Consider the following 18,166-nt stretch of genomic DNA (forward strand, 5'->3'; position numbering starts at 1 on the left):
GCTGGACAAACAGCAGGAAGTTTGCCAGACAGTATGCTAGTTGGCCATCACATCCGCTTCTTTCATAGATCACTTACAATTGACCGTATCATAGACTCTAGCCCACCTGTTCAGTGATTGGGAGGAAATCTCACTCCACTCTGTTACATCAGGCAAAGAACGGGAATGGGATAGACTCAGAGTTAAGCTCCCATATAAAGCACTGTCACATCAACAACAAATTACACTTGTATAACGCCCTTCACGTCAGAAAGACATCGCAGGGTGCTGTAATAATAATAATAATAATAATAATAGGGCGCAGTATGAAGCAGATCTAGAAAAGCACAGGGTGGAATAGATTCAAAATAGAGTGCACTTTACACTGTCCCAGGTCAAGTACAGCACTAGTTAAATGCGAATTAGGTTCTTACTGAACAAGAGCTGACACTGCGACGTATTCAACCTGCAAAATAATGGTGTGTACTGCAACTGACATTTGTGTTTTTGTTTCCAAACAAGCATGGTGAGGAATGTGGTTGTGACAGAGTTAAATTCTACAGCTTGGAGTAGGTGTGCTTTAGGAATGAGAGACAGTCTGTAGTCTGGGAGGGCTGTGGTGGAGAATGAGGCGGGAGCAGATCAGATATTTACAGAGAAAGAAACACCAGCAGAGGCAGACAGACAGACAGAGAGAGTGAGCAACCTCTGCACATTCAGCTGAAGCAAATGAGAGGCAGAATCACCTGAAGAACAGAGAGAAGGCATCAGTTCCCACAGCAAGACTACACAGTGGAAAATTTCACTGCCTCTTAAAGCAAAGCTCTCCCTCAAATTAAAACCTACAATGATGAGAAGTGAAGGGTCTGTTGATGTAGCTGAGCTGAAATTACCAGCAGGGTGGTTTTCTGAGGCGCTTCTCTGAGACAGTGGGCAGTGGATTAATCACCATTGATTCTCAAGACACATTATCCAAATGGACCTGAGCAACAAATAACCAAAGAGGGAGAGACCAGCGATCACTAATAGCAATATCCAGGGGAAACGAAAACTTGTCCCTCTTGAACTTGCTTCAGGAGATCAATTTATTTTTTTGTACTAAACGACAAAGTTTGTGAATGAGAATTAACAGTGAGAAGAGGAGCCATTGGAATGTGAATGCTGGTTAAGACTTAGCCTAGAGATTCGAAGACTCCTCCAATAAGAAATCTTCTTTACATGCTGGATCTTAGTCTTGGTTGCAGTGACCAGCGCATTGAGTCCATAATCTCCAGGCAAACATTTTCAACCCCAATATTTATATTTTTTTAACTATTTATCTTCTGGTGGGCAGGACCGTGCACGGGGACAAATGGCATTGATTCTTACTGTTACACTGTGTGTGTATTTCATGTTGATTAAGCCATCACTGGCAGATCGGGCTGGCATTAGGTCCATGGACAGAAAAACTCCGCCACCTGACAAAGATCTGGAAGAAATAATAAACGTTCCAGAGTTCACCGGCCGGCAGGTAAGTCTGTGCGCAGCAGTTGTTTGATTGAGGCATAATTTACAGAGGAGTTTTAAATGTTTTGTTATATTTTTCTGCTCAAATGAACAGGACAATTGAAATCTATAGTCAATGATAGTGAATAAGAGGATACCGTATACACAGGAGCGAGTTGCAGGATGCAATCTAACTGAGGATTTTCAATACTTTTTAAGCGGAATAGGAGATCCCTGGGATTGAGTTACATGCTATTCAAGTGGTTTAAATGTGAAGTAACACATTCCAGCAGTGAGTTTCAGATTGGAATAAATGGGTTTGGATGCACTGCATGAAGAATAAGGTATAACACTGAATGAGTAACAAGTGGAATCTAATTGAAGGGAAAAAAGCAAAGGAAACAGTGAAGGAATGGGGATGGAGCGATAACCTTGATGTTGCTTGCAAGCTGGTGAATTGTTTTGTCTGTCAGTCTCACGAATGGTAGAAAGGACGTTATCCCACGATTGTAGGCGAATGGCAATTCCTGATTCACATTTATGTGCCAGGAAGTTCTATCGAACTGCAAGTGATGAGAATGATATCAAACTGGAGTTAGTTATCACTGCTGTGTAGTTCATCACGCGATGCATTCCAGAACCCTTCAAAAGAGTAGCACTGCCTCTTTAAAGGAACAGTTCTGTGTGTGTGTGTGGCATGCGATGCATTCCAGAACCCTTCAAAATGCACCCCTGCCTCTTTTTAGCACCACATCATGGGATAGTTCCATGCTGTTTAAGAGTACAGTTGCCTCTTTGACAGTCACTGCCCGCTAAATACAATCCATGCCAAAGCCCTTTAAACTGCAGTTTTGGTTCTTTAAAGGAGAGTTGCGGTGCCCACTGCACACAATTCATTCCAATATCTTTTTCAAAGAATACTGCTGCCTCTTTAAAGGGATTGTGCTGCTTCAGTCGCTGCGGGCAGGAAAATAAATAAGCCAATTAAACAGTGTTAAAAATTGAAGCAGATTTATTTCTTTTCCAGTGAAAAGGCTTACAGTATAATCAAATTGTTCCCCCTCCTTCCTCCACGAGTAGTCATTGCAGCAAGTCAACATCTTCCCTTGTCATCCCTTGTGATTACTATCAATGATGCTTTTATTGTATATTAAGTCGCCAAACAAGGAGGTGCAACTGGAGTAACTGTAACAAGAATGGACGTCGCACAAGTCTGACTCCAGACTGAGGATTTTCACAGTCTGCTGCACTGTCCCGGAGCAATAAATTGTAATGTTAGACCTTCTGTACGTTGGGATCTCTCTATATAAAATACACAGAGTCTGCTGGTTTTCTGCGACATGCAGTGAAATAAACTATGTTAGTAAAATCACAACCCTGGAACCTCTATTACCAAAATAAGTCACCAACAAACTGAGCTTTTCTGGCCCTTCCCCTGACATACGTTTATACAGTAAACTCCTGATAACTCATCACTCCCAGGGGAAATGGTTCAGTGATGAATTAGTCAGAGTGGCGAGTTAAGCATATATATATATATATATATATATATATATAAATACAGTCAATTTCTGATAACTTGACTTTGGCTTAACTTCTCACTTTCACTTAAGTCATCATGCTGTCAGTATCCTCACAGTATCTATTTATACATTTGTGCATGTGCTAACTTGCCCCTCTGGATAACTGGTCACTGAACCCTTTTTCGCTGGGAGTGACAAAATATCAGGAGTTCACTGTACATAAATAAATGCGGCCGAAAAATTGACAGCAGGGTAACGTAGTGGTAGTAGTGACCAGTTAAGCCAGGGTTGAGTTATCGGGTGTTTACTGTATTAGAAAAAGGAACAGCATTAATTAGCTGTTTAACACATCTTGGGATTCATGTGGTTTTGTAAATGATGCCATCTGAACCTTTTGACGTTACTGTTTTTGTGCAGCATCCAGGCTGTGGCATCCTGACTTAATGTACTAGTACTGAAGGATGGGGTTTGAGTTTAATAATTTTGCGTTTGGGTGGTTGACTCCACCTAACACAGCTTGTTTTCAATCTGGGTGCAATTTAACTAACATTTAACCTCTGAATACTTGGTACTAAAGATTTTCCTTCAACAAAATAGGAAACTAAAAGAAAGTCTGATGATAAGTTTACTCACCAGTTGAATAACTCACTCCTCCATGTTAAGATGTGACCTGGTTGGATCATTAGAGTGTCAGCACTATATAAGTTTTACATGTGTCTGAGTGACAGGTCACCCACTGCTGGGTGATGAAGACCTTCTTCATGTATGAGCCTTGTCAGCACATTATTTTACCATGGGCATGTCACAGTCCAAGCTGATCCAATTCTCAGGGAGGGGGGAAGTGACCGTAGGCACGATCAAAAAGGAAGGTCTTCAGGTGGGATTTGAAAGTGGGGCGAGAGGGGGCAAGGCGGTTGGATTGAGGGAGAGAGTTCCCGAGTTTCGGGGCTGAAGGCACATCCAGGCTGGTGGAGCGGAGGAGACGAGGGACGAACAGGAGGCCGGAGCCAGCTGAGATACCCATTTTGCAGCGAGGATCAATGGATGATGATCAGATGTAGAGTGAGCTCTGGCTAATTTCCTCCCCCTGGCCCTCTCTTGCCCCAGGTCAGGCATACTGGGGTCAAAATTGTAACACTGCCCTGGCTGAGATCAGTCTATTCAGTCTAGACAGAGGGATCGAACCTAAGTGACTACATTTTACTTATGTGTGTTTCAGATTGAAGACAAACTATTGGACCACTAGGCAAGAAAACAGGAACGTCAAATCATTACTTAAACTGTAAAAATATTTCAAAACTTAAAATATTGGTATAGTAATGTACATTGTAAATATAGTCTTTAGGTAATAAACTACGTATAATGAAGATTAAATGCACGAGGATGGGAAGATGAGGTAAAAAGAGAGCAGAACAGAAGCAAATGTTCTTTAAATATTTTCATTTAAAAAAATTGTGCAAGAGTAATTTTTATGAGAATACCATTGATATTACAGTATAACACGTACAGCTCAGTTTCACTCCAGTCAGTCGAGTGACAGTCTTAGCCATGGGGAAATCTGCCAGATCAATCTTTAACATCATGTTCGGAGTAAGTTACGGGCAGCAAAGTGATGTGAAAACAGACAAAACTAGTTATCTTATTGGTGGCGGGTGAAGGGTTAAGAACGAGTCTCAGTTTGAGTGTAAATTTCTGTCTGTGTGACTTGTTGGCTCTCTAAGTGTAAATAGAACCACATTTTTACATTGACAGTTTATGAAGGAGCTCAAGCAGGGACCATGTCTGTTGCCGACGATTAGTGGTCAGGCTTCGAGCCAGCTCTGATTACATTTATTTATGTTCACATTAATGTTTTAAGTGCTAAAAAATCCAGGAGCAAGAAATTTAAATTAACTCCCTGACAAATTATCAAACTAGGTTTGCTGGGGCTGTACTTGCCCAAACATTTCATTTTAATCTCCACAACTGAGATTTTCAAGATAAAGTTCTGGAGAAAAGCAAAAGCTGCCTCTGCTAAAGCCATAAGAGGTATGATTGTGCCGTCCGTGTTTATAGTAGCTTAGACTGATATTAAACTAATAGAGTAACACAATTTATAGAATTTCTTATGAGCATAAGAGAGCATAGAATGTGAAGAGGTCATTTGGCCCAAGTTCACTGCTCTTGAAGACTGTGTACAATCTGTTGCATCACGGACTCTAATTATCCCCGTTTCATCTTGTCGCGTATTGGTTACTCTCGCTTGAGTCCTCTCGCAAGCAAATTTGATTCCCCGGGCAAGGTGAAACCTTAGGCAAGTTTCTTTACACCACCCACCTCTGTTTACCTAGCAGTAAGTAGGAATAAGATTGGCAGATTGCTTTCCGGGGTAATAATCCCTCAAAAAAAATGTGATCACTCAACCCACGACTGTTTGTGGTACACTGTTGTGTGCAATTGACTGCTGCGTTTTACCAACAAAACACACAGTCGATCCACTTTACAATATATTCTTTGAAGCACTTTGAGACGTCTCAATGACGTGTTCAGGCGCTATATCAAATGCAAGGTTATTATTATTATTGTTTTCTGAAGGAAGGTTTTGTAGGTCCTCTCTGCATTTTGTTTCATGCAGCTTTGTTTCAAGGCTGCATGAAACAAAACTGATCAATCTTCACATCCTACATTACACATCCCTGACTGGTTGTCTTCCTCGGCATGATATTTTCATGGTCTCAACAGTTCAGGAGACATTGTATAGGGTTCATTCATCTCCATCTGTACTTATCCTTTCTTCCAACACGTTCCTAACCAGATGTGCAAGGAAGTATTTTTAAATGTGTTAATTGACGCAGTATTAGCTGTAGTGACTTGGACTCTATTCCACATATTCAAACAAAATTCTTCTAGTCTCAAACCTTGCTTGAGGTTTGTTAATGTTGTACTTGTGTCCACTAGCTCTGGGCTCACAGTCCAAAATAAATAATCTGCTTACGTCTGCATTATCCATTTCTCTTTGCATTCAAAAACCTGGGTTGTATCTGCGCTGCCTTTTCATTTCTTTAATGAAAACAAAGTACATTTTATAATCAAATCTGTGATGTGAACAGAATACTCAGTAAGTCACTGAATCTGGATTTTATTAGGCTCACCAGTAGGATCCACAACTGCTCATAAGTATTGGCTGGGGAGCTTTGCTGTCAGTACTGCACTTTTGTGAATAAATTCCATATTTAACACCTTGCCATCCAGTATCCTCTATAAACTCCCTCAGAAATGTAGCCTGATAATATTACATAGTGAGCGGGTTCTCTCCGCTTTGTTATTTTTATATTCTTTTTGGTGTATTGTTTCTTCTACAGCTGATCCACTCTTGTCCTCTATGATCTGGACCACTGTCAAGATGAACAATAAGTCCTCTTTCTACTATTGAAATGCGCACACTTTATGCACTCTACTGCTTTGCCATTTGCTATGGCGTGAACCAATTTGTTTTATTTATACCCAGTTAAGAAAACACATTTACTAAGGGTTAGATATTTATGGGCACAATTAATGTACAAGGTATCTTTGAGCACAGGACTCAAAAAATTGCAGGATTCAAATGAGAGGGCATCCTGATTGGCAAACAATCCATGAATTAGTTTGAACATCTTTTGTTGATAACAACTTTGTAACGTAAAGGAATACTCTCTCACTGATCCTATCCCCCAGTGGATGCATGTCTGAGCACATCTTTAACAGAGGCAGAACCAGAAACCTTTCCATAAAATGAAACACTTATCCTGACAGAGTACACATTGGAACTGATTATTTACATGACTGAAAATATTGCTGTGCCAATGAGCGTCTATTAGAAAACACTGTGAAGGTCTTCATTTAGTACCAGTCAGTGCCAGTATTGCTCTGTGAGCTCACAGCCAATGGGAACTTTACCAAACTTATTTCATACAGGTTCCTTACAGCTAGCAGACAGAGGATACATTCCTCCCATCATCTGCATTGGATTCAATCCCAGGTATAGAGGTGAAAAGGGCAACCTGTTGGCCATCCAGTGTCTGTTGTTGAAATCAATATTGATATTCTAAGAGGGATTGCTGCAGTCTTTGTCTGAGAGGATGGGTTTTTGAAAAATGTCTGGTACAATGGTACAATCCACCCTCCAGCACAAACCACATGGTGACAATGATTTAATTTTGTTTTCTGAATCAAATTATGTTCTGACAATAGAGGAAACTACTACTATTCAGGGTACAACTTCTCTTTTACAAATTTCTTCAGATTTCCCCTAGGAGACAGAATTCTTTCTGGCTAGGTTTCCATTGACATCTTCTTTCGTCTCTGAGCCAGGAAATGAACATTAAATCATATACGTTCACATAGATTTGGAACCAGTTATGCCTTTTAAGAAGTACATATTTTAAACACTATGTTACCTACTGTGCGCAATTGACCATTGCGTTTCGCCCACAAAATACAGTCACTAGATTTTACAGTGTATTCTGTGGAGGGCTTTGAGACGTCTTGAAGACGTGATAAGTGCTATATATCAAATGCAAGGATTATTATTATTACTGACTATTTGGAAATCTTAATTTGTTGTTGTTCAGTGATTTTCCCTTGCTAAAGCTTTGAGCTCTGCTGACTTCCTAAATCCAAGTGAAACAGCGAGCCAAGTGGTATTTTCAGTCCCAGACTTGTAATTTCATAGAACTGCCAGATGAGGGTGTAAAAACCTGCCTGGCAGAGAATGTGGGGCAGATACTGATTTCTGACCAGTCCACTTTAGAGCTCCCAGCAAACGTTCCATAAAAACCCAAGCACGCAGGTGTTTTCCAAAAACTGGTACCATAATGCCAAGTACCGAGGAAGTAAGTAGGTTGCTGAGATTCAGTACTCATGCAATAATTTACTCCCACATTCAAACCCAAATCAACTTTTTTTCCCTTGTTATTGTGTACATTGTTTCGCCCACAAAACATAGTCAATTCACTTTACAGTATATTCTTTGAAGCGCTTTGAGACGTCCAGAAGACGTGATAAGGTACGTTATCAAATGCAAGGGTATTTTATTATTATAACAAGCCTTCTCTAGAATTTTGTGGCTCTGATTAAAGAGTGTCTTGTAGAATAATGGTCTCATACACCTACACAGATGAAGATGAGTACAACAGAGAGTTTATGTTGTGCAATATCAGTCATCAGAAGGCAATTCCTTTATTCTAATATTCTAACTGGGTTCAATGGCATAGAAGTTGTTAAATAGTCTGATTTCTTTCTTAACCATGTTAAGAACATATAAAATTATGAATATGGCATACAGAAACATGTGAGTTTTATTCATAAGAAATAATCATTTAGCCCAAATCTTCCTGCTTTCTTACCATATTATTCATCTGGAAACCTATCGTGTTCTCTCTTGAACTCATTTGTACTCTTTGTTTCAATGTTAATCTCTGGCAATTTATTGAATGCGTATAATCATCCCTTATGTAAAATTGTGCTCCCTCAGTTCCCAATCTATTCCTAATTTATTTTTTAAAATTATCTCCTACATTTTGAGCCTTTTCCAATTGTAACTAATTGGTTTGGATCAACTTTGCCAATTCATTTTATTCATTTGAAAATTTCAGTGGAAAGAAACCTAAATTCTTTCCTGATAACTTTGATTTGTGAGTCTTGGTCTCATCTTGATTGTTTTATATTGCACTTTCCCAAGGTTTTAATCCTTTCTGAAGTACAAGGGCCAAAACTGCACATAGTGCTCCACATAAGTCTAACCAGTACTATGGATCGTGGCAATGAGAGCTGATTATAGCTGAGATGCAACCCGGTTCTATGTTTAATGACAGAATAAGGGATAACATATCCATTTAAAAACTTACATTATACTCTGAAACAGAATGCATGTAGAAAACGGGAATGATCACTGAATAAAGCATGGGATAATAGCTAAATCTGAGATTATATTATAATTTTCAACAGAATCTTTTACAGCAAGTATTTACAGCACATCAGTCATCACAGCAATCAGATATAGATCAGTTACTACAGGAATGTAGATATATGTGCCAGATCAGTCATTCCAGCAATCATCTACGGTGCATCAGTCATTAATGCAATCATATCCTGGACCTCAGCCATTACAGCATTCTGGATAGGGAGAATAGTACTAATCTCAGATATCAGTTTATTACTACAAATAGTTAAGAACATCAATAAGCATGTGAGTTTGGCTAGGACTAAGGGGCACAGAATATTGGTCATTGCATCAGTAGACTATAGGAAAGCCATCCTCACATCAATCAGAATCAGCCAATACATCTTTTATACCAATTGTGAAATCCAATGAGAGACAGATCTGTTCTTAACCAGGTTAGTCTATAGGCAAGTCAAAGCTAGGAGCTTGACGCTTACCCCAATGGAAGTGCATCATTGCAGCAATCAAATATGTGACACCAGCTTACGACAAAATCAGAATGTACCTGCACTTACTATAATCTCTCATTACAGAATTCTAGTATTCTAATTCCTGACATTGTTGAGCCAGACAAAATAACAGAAGGGGTGTTGGCCAAAAACAATTTGGCTAGAAATCGGTGATAAGAATAATAAAGTAATAATTGGCACTTGAAGATTCTTGCGTTGGGAATACAGAAACTTATTTTTGATTGAAGACAATCATTCTTGTGTAAAAAGAAGACTGATACAGATTCAGGCTCTAAAATCAATATATTGTTTAGTACCCATTATCGTAACGGATTTTAATGTGCAGCAGAGTTTGGTCCCATCCCTCCAGAATTCCAAACCCTACCATCCTCTCATCCCACCATAAAGCTGCTTTTCAAATGAGTGCAGTGTGCTGACCTTAACCATCCTTCCTGGCAACCTGTTCCAGTAATTAATTACCCTCTGGAGAATTACCTGGTGTCTGTCCTGAAATTGCCTTTACAACTCTAAACCTACATCCTCTTATTCTACTTTTTGGTGCATCTTAAAATATTGTTCTGAGCTCACTATTTCAATCCCATTTAAAATTTTATCACACCTTGATACAGTCCCCTCTGAGTCGCCTTCTCTTAGGACTGATGAGCACTAGCTTAAAGCTAAATATTTCCCATCATCATATATGATACATTTAGGTATATATTCCTATCCTGCCAAGTTAGGGACCGTACAAGAAATTTATGGGTACTGGGTACTGTCACTGAAGAATCACTCGGCAATAAGGAGTTCCCCACAGGACTAGAAGCAAAACTATAATCTTATTGAGTTTAGCATCCTAAATTTTTTATAGCAGTTAGGGTATTCAATGCAAAGGTTATGTTCTAATTATCTTGTGACTCTTTTGAACGTTTATGATGCTCATGAGTATAACATTTATTGGAAGTATTGGGGTGCAAATTTACATTTATATTCATACTGTTTCTTGGCAATAGTCTGTTAAACTACCCTGATTACTTCAACAAAGCACAGGATAAATAGCTGGTTCAAACCAGGGACAAGATGATAGGAATATGACTATGATCACTGTTATTATCATGGTTTTAAAGGCAGTGTTTTATAAACGTATTTCACTGAATGTAAGTTGGACTTGTTTTTGGGGATTAGTTAATAATGGGAGCTCTCTCCCAATAAATAAAGTCTTGAAAACCTGCTGTAGCAGATAGAGATCAAAGAAGTGGCTTCTCGTCACCAAACACAAGCTGAAGGAATCTCTATCGTATGTTGTATAGGTAAGATTAGATCTTGAAGAACGAAAGCAGATCTTTGTTCTTCAGCTCTGAAAGTCTGTGTATGTTGCAGTAGAATGAGCATTCACGCAAACCAAGTAGAGCCCTCTAATGCTTAACCTATTGATTGCACAATCTCATTGTGGTACTTGCACCCCTTCTACCAAGCAGTGTTAACATGGTCACCTCAGACACCATGAGTCAAGTTTGAGTGGCTCAGTTGGGCAGAACTGTGTCAATGCAGACATAGAACAGTGGCATAGGGTTGAGGAGTGAGAATTGCATTTTACAAACAAAAACACTGTGTTATATTAACCGTCTGTCTTAGAAAAATAGCAGCTTTACCAGTGAGAAACTAAATGAGTGAGAACCCCAGCATCCATTCGCCATACACAAATGGCAATTCTTCATAGTCAGTGACTGTTAGCAGTCTGTTCAAGCTGACTGAATATGAATTGAACTCTTACTCAAACTCGTCAACTTTCATATCACTGCCGCTGACTAGGTATGATGAGATGTCATTGACATTGAAACACTGGAGTGCAAAACGCAGCGATTTTAATGGCATTCCTTAATAATCCATCCAAATCACAAACGGGGACTCCTTCTAGTAACTGGAACTACATCACACCAAGACGTGGAAACTGCACTGAGTAGATTGCATTTGGAGTTCCTACAAATTGGTGGAATAACCTTGGATTTGTGACTCAGAGGCATTATTCAAGTTGGAATTTCAGACATTTTAGACTTATTTTAAAATAGTACAGAAAAAACTATACATAGATAGATGCCCCCAATGATTATGTGGAGCTGACACTTAAAATATGTTAACACTTAACACAACTCAAAACATAATTGACATAAGGAACTGTAAATCTTGTTTTAGACTGGATGAATCACCTTTGAGCTGCCATTGATCAAGGTGGAATATAAGGTTATAAACTGTAATGTTGGATTCGTACTTTGTGTTCGAATACCCGCAATAGAAAACTATCACAGTGGTTTATTCACTCAGAGGATTATATGTGGTTGGGCATCTTCTTTGGAACACTGAATGAATTGGGAAAAAGCTGTGATGGGCACTAAAGAGAGATGAATGAGCCGAATGACCTTTTTCCTTCTCGTTCATCAATATAGTGAATAGAGAATCTGAAGCCTAAATACATCATTTACCTGTACTGATCCCAGTTTTACACAGTGAACACTGAAATTCACTGCATATTAACTCCAACAAGCAGGTTGTCCAAATGTCAATAATTTCTTGCTCATTCACAGTGTTCAGGCACAGGTGTCATGCAAGATTTGAACACATTTTTCCAGTGCATGGATGGGAGCTCACACCAGCATGCACACACACGACACATATAGAATCAGATGGGAATTAATATTCCCTCTTACCTGATATACGCCTGTGAATCATGTGATATATTGGAATTTCGCAGAATGAGGTAGAAAAGTCAGATGTCTAACCAGACATAAACATCAGTCTCATTAAATCCAAAATCAGTCCTGTTTAGTTACACAGTATAGGCTATATTCATGAAATTATAGTATATTTAACTTAAAGCTGAGAAATTCTTGAGTATGTCTGACTTTCCAAGATACTGGGAAATTGTGTCCTCAAATACTTCTTAGCTGTTTCTGCTATGCCTATAATTTTGTCAGTTTTCTAATTTATTACATTTATAAAATGAAATGGAATATTTCATTGGAAATGATTCCATTGGCGAATTACATTGCTGTTATTGTATTCAGTGAATTAGTGCCCCCAGCTCTGGCGCCAGAGTGTTTACCTAACGGCATAGCTCGGATAGCAGTCCAGGAGAACCCAACACTGCACTCGTCTGAAGGAAAAATAAATTATTCACACATTAGAAAATCAGCAGATTTCATTAACCCCTCTAATGGTGATGACCCTCAGTGCGAACAATGTCTGCAAGTACCATGTTGGCAAATACTGTAGTGTCACGGAGCAGTGAGGTTCTTGGGGAGCTGTTGGTAAGAGTTTGCCTACAGATAGTCACTGCACTTGGCAGAAATCAAGTGTCAAGAACGCTTAGAGATGTGGTGTTGGAAAAACAATGTAAGTTAGTTGTTGAAAGGTTAGATATTTGTCTTCAGGAAAACCCTTGGCACAGAAACAGTCTCCAGTTTCTCTTTCTCTGAAGGACGGCTCATGGGAGACGTCTCTACCCATTTCCTCTTCAGGGTTCTGTCTACGGTCTATTCTGAGTTAGCTAATTTCAGCCAGGGCAGCAGTTGGAAATCTATAATTAGTTGAGGGAAAATCAGCCAAGGTATGTATTCAGCCACTTGCTGCCCAAGAGTATGGCTCTAGGAGCATTGGTGGATACTTGCAAATCAGGCTATTTTGGGAAACAATTCGTGATTCCATGAATTTGAAATTCCCACATAATTTTGCTGAACTATAGGCAGCAGAACCAGGCACTCACAAATATGCATTGTAACGATGATTTTCTTTCTCTTTTTTTCCCTTTTGATCATTTTGAAGTTAGCAATGTATGAGCCCAACACATGGAATATATATAAAGAGGTCATTGGTTTACTATATATAACACTGTTACATAAAATGTATTCAAGTCAGTTCTTGCCAGAAAATCCTGCAACAGTTGCCCAAAGATGCTGAGTGCTTGGGTCCCATCTGGGGTTTGAGGTCTGACATAACTACAATTGTGTTGTACTATGTATAGTGGTTATTACTGCTAATGGTGTCAAGAGATCTCTTTTCTGCCATTTCACTGTAATATCGTGAATCCTGTCTGTAATTTTCCATGCTTTTTTCACTTATCGCTTTGATTTCCCTCGCTCCCCACACCCCCACCCCCCAAAAAAAAATCTGGCATAGAGCAGTTCATTGCTCTACTATTGTCCCTCCCACTTACCAATGACAGAATCCACAGACAGAAACTGTGGAGACTTTGACTCATTGGCTCCCTCCTTCTCCCATTCCTGGAGGAGGATTCATAGCAAATGGAAAAGCAAATGCAACGGGTAGAAGAAAACCAGAGAAAATACCTTTACTACTGTATTATCAGAAGCAAGTTTGACTCCAATTACGTCCTGATACAGAATTGAGTAATATTTTTCCACGTGCTTCTACATAGCTTTAGAATAAGACACAGTATTCCCACTCAACTTTTTGCCTTGTTAATTCTGCAATGCACCAGAAATTAATTTTATGCAGACTATGGTTTCTCTGATCAATTGCTATCTTCTCAGCGGGTGATTCTAATGCCATTTTTAATGCCATGAAAAGATCATTAGTGACCAGAGTAAGTTGATCCCCATTATTTCAAAATGCTTATTGGTAAACAATTTAGATTCAAGAGCACAGCAGCACAACTTACATCACTCTCTGAATCCTGTCAATCTATTCAGAAAGCAAAATTATTGTGTCACAAAAATACCAGCAGAGTGCAGGAAGTGACATTTTGCTGTCAAATTAGTTTTGCACTTTTGATTTATTTAACTTTTCAGTAAATTAAATTGATCACAAACTGCATTTTAGCTTTTAGCTTTCCCAGATTCCCTCTGATTCACTTCCTTCCTCACATCTTTCAAAGTCCGTCTCAAGACCTACCTCTTTGACCGTGCCATCTTTCTCTTCTCCACATTTTCAGCTCCCCACCGCAGTTCAAGTGCTATGCCAAGACTTAGGACCTCCTGAGGCACTACATAAATGTAACTTTTCAAGGTACTGCATTTATTAACATCAATCCAGTGGAAGAGGTGTCATACCATAGATCTTCTACCAATTCAATCAAAGTGTTGGGACAGCAAGCTTCTCTTTACCTAATTTTTCCAAATTTACAGTATCCTTTACTGGGACATTTCCCCATTTTCAGTACAGTATGAATCATTGAGAGCTTTATTTGAGTGAAATGTGATTGTGACTGTGGCTACTCTACAGTAAGCGTTCCACATTCAACCACATTCAGCTAGTTCTGTCCTTTCATCTGGCCTTGAAGTGAAATGATTGAGTTGCTGGTGATGTCTCAGGTTCTCAACTTCATTGATTCCTTAAAATGGAACTGAGGTGCGTTGCATTCATAGCTTGCTAATTATAAGCTAACTGTAGTTTAACACTGTTTTAAGACTTAAAGTTCAGTAAATATCATTGAGGCATTGTAAGTGACAACAAAGGATCATAGCAATGGTACCACAAAAAATAAACAAGGTCTTGAACCTGTCGAGCCTTCAGCTGCTCATTAAATTTCGTATACTTACAATCTGTTTAATACTTTCAGGATCTTCTCTAAAATTGGGTTTGAATTTTTTTTAAAAAATCCACCATCCTCTGACTCAGAGGAGAACGTACTATCAATACTATCATATCAATGTTCTATTAAGCTATTCTCTGGATAGTTAAAATTCAAGCTGTTCAACTAGTAAAGTATTGAAAAAAAGCTTCTCTTTTTCAGATATGGACAAATTTACAGTTAACTATTACTTGCTAATCAATGATCACTAGAGCATACAATGGACTATAAGAAACTTGCTCCATAATATCCAGGTTTAACTTTGCTGCCATGCATCAATTATCAAACAATTAACACTTTATCCCTAGATCTGGTGCCTACATGATCATTCCTAGGGTTTAACAGAAATAACAAAGTTTACAAGGTCTGGGAGGGTGCAAGGCAAAATGGTTTGGGAAGATTGTGGTGGCAAACTGGCCGAAGGCTCGGTCACTGATGGTAGGATGGAGGGAAGAGCACAAGACAGCTAAGATTTAATAAATACGAGCTTTACAAATTCCTTTTCAATCTGTGAAATGCAGACAATATGCTCGTCAACCTCAGCAGCAAATGAACCATCACTTCATCATGTTTCTTTATGTCAGATGTAGATCAGATCATCACTTGATCTCATCTACATCTGACATAAAGAAAACTCTTAACAGTTTTGCCAACTCTGCCATGCAATATTTGTCAACTTCAAACATTTGATTTCATCTTCCAAGCCATTCTTGGGAAGATCCTCTTGCATCTTGAAGTATGTGGAATCCTGTAGCTCAGTGGTTACAGCACTCGTTTCGCAAGCAAAAGACTTGGATTTGATCCTGGGAGGGCGAAATGTTGGGCAAGTTTCCTTATTCCACACGCCTTTGTTTACCTAGCAGTAAGAAAGAACTCGGTTGTTAGTCAATTGGAGGATCGCTTTTACGGGGGTAATAATTCCTTCAAAAAATAATAATAATAATTTGGTCACTCAATCCACGATTGTTTGTGGGACACTGCTGTGCGCAATTGGCTGCCCCGTTTCACCCACAAATTATACTGTCAATTCACTTTAAAGTATATTCTGTGAAGCGCTTTGAGACGTCTCGAAGAGAAGATAAGACACTGTATCAAATGCAAGGATTGTCATTATTAAGTATCAAAATCTGCATCAGAGTTCTTTTGCTGGAAATCTTATCGGCCAGTGAGTTGTGTGATGGTGAATGGAACCCTTTCAGAAAGGTTTCCAATGGAAAATGTGTCTGGCAGAGAGCTGGCATCAGACTATGGTCAGTGCAACCACTTGACATACCATTTGCAATGGTGATGTGACCTTCGAAGACCTAGAATATGTTACATTTGATGGAAGAAATGTGCCTGCCCTGCAAACTCTACTTGACTGCATGGAGGAGGCTGCTGATAAAATCAGCTTGCGTTTTAATGTTGAGAGGACGATGGAATGTTTTTTTTCAGCGAGTGAACCAAGGTCTCCCTGACCCTGAACCACCAATGCACATTACAGTAGCACATTCTCAAATTCAATGGGTAAATGAATTTAAACACTGCACGTAGCTTTCCAGAACCATCAAGGTCAAAATCATGAGACATCTATTCATCTGCCTTTCTTGTAATTGCCTTTAGCTGCAGCTAGTTGTTATGGCAACACATATGCAAAAAAAATGTAGTTCAAGGTACGTTTGATAAATATTGTATGAAATCAACTCATAAAGCAAGTTGAGGACACTTAGGACAGAATATCATTATTGCATTAACTTTGTCTCCAGCTTGGCTCCTGAAAATTGGATACAGGAGTTTGGATGAGTTCCTAGTTTCACAATCCTACATCTGACAATTTGCCAGATCCAGAGTTTCCATAGAAATAACAATTGGTCACTGAGGCCTTAAACACAAATGATTCAGTAATAAGAAATATTTCAAGTTTTGGCAACTTAATTAACAAACAATTATAAAATTTAGATTCAGTATTATTATGTCAGAACCACGGTAAAATGCCCATAAGTATCTCAGGAGCCTAAGGGTACCAAGAGCACAGTTGGTAGGTAGCCTGGAGTCTGGAAACATTACAGAAATTACATTTTGTTTCAAAAATAATGACTGAAACAGATGGGCTATTGTTTGGGGATAATAAAGTATAATGTTAATGGAAACTATACTTCATCACTAAAGCATACAGTAAGTAAAGTTTTTTACTGTTTTTTTACAACTATAGCACATAATACTCTAATCAGCGGAAAGGATTTCATCTTATATCAGCAGATGTAAACAGAGAAACTCTGTGGCATGTTGCACCATGGATGGCAGGTGATGGTTTGCATTCACGATTATTTCCAATGTGATGTACTATTGAGGGAAGGTCCCAAGCAGAACCTAAAATATTCTCTTCCCTCCCTTGAGAGGAAACAAAAATTAGAGGAAATGAAACTTTAGATGGAGGAAGAAAATATAACAAATTAATAATAAGGAGCAGAACACAATTCACATTGTGGTTCCACACTGAACTAAGTTACAAAACGGGTTCAGAAGAAAGTCAAGTGGTACTTGTTGGAGATAGTTCAATGGTTGTTCACCTATCGACAAGAGATGTTCCAGATAAGCAAATATATATTAAGATGTGGCATTGCAGTAACATTGCCCAAGAGTCATCACAGTAGAGTGCCATATCTTTTTTAATTTGACTGTAATAACACGATGCGTGAAGTTGTCAACATAGACAGAATACCAGTTCACTTTACAAATAGGACCCCAAACTGCCAGACACATTTCAGCTCTTTATATTTATTTTTTATTAATATGGATACAAATGATTAGAATTTAATGATTGCACTAGCTACCATATCCCAATCATGATTTAACCAGACACAGTTGAGGTATTTCCAAAGATCTTGGAGAGTGATCATAAATTTGAGTCTGTAATGGAAGAAAGAAGGCTAAGCGGGATCTAATAGAGATCTTCAAATATCTGAACTTTTGAGAGGATAGATTTGTGAAAGATTATTCTGTAACGAGTAGGTACGATCTCAGGATTGTGGCTAGAAGAGATAAGGAAGAGGTTAGAAGCAACCTCTAACTTTACTTTATGCAGATAGTTACCAATATATGGAATGCTTTGTCACAAATGGCTTCTGAGTTTGAGACCTTTTAGACCTTAGCAACATTTAAGAAGGATTTGGATCAGCGTTTGAAGAAGAATATAAAAAATTGTACA

At 38.8% G+C, this 18,166-nt stretch overlaps 1 protein-coding gene across 1 annotated transcript in view; it reads left to right on the forward strand.

Moving 5' to 3' along the window:
• Nucleotides 1–566: 566 nt before the first annotated feature.
• LOC103187453 (adipolin) overlaps nt 567–18,166 on the forward strand; it is a 29,338-nt gene continuing 11,738 nt past the window's right edge. The window contains exon 1 of the mRNA XM_007906996.2: nt 567–1,489. Coding sequence (XP_007905187.1) covers nt 1,331–1,489 — 159 coding nt within the window. The 5' untranslated portion in view covers nt 567–1,330. The remainder of the gene's footprint in view (nt 1,490–18,166) is intronic.

Source organism: Callorhinchus milii, unplaced genomic scaffold (assembly GCF_018977255.1).
Source record: "Callorhinchus milii isolate IMCB2004 unplaced genomic scaffold, IMCB_Cmil_1.0 Scaffold11, whole genome shotgun sequence".
NCBI classification, from domain to species: Eukaryota; Metazoa; Chordata; class Chondrichthyes; order Chimaeriformes; family Callorhinchidae; genus Callorhinchus; species Callorhinchus milii.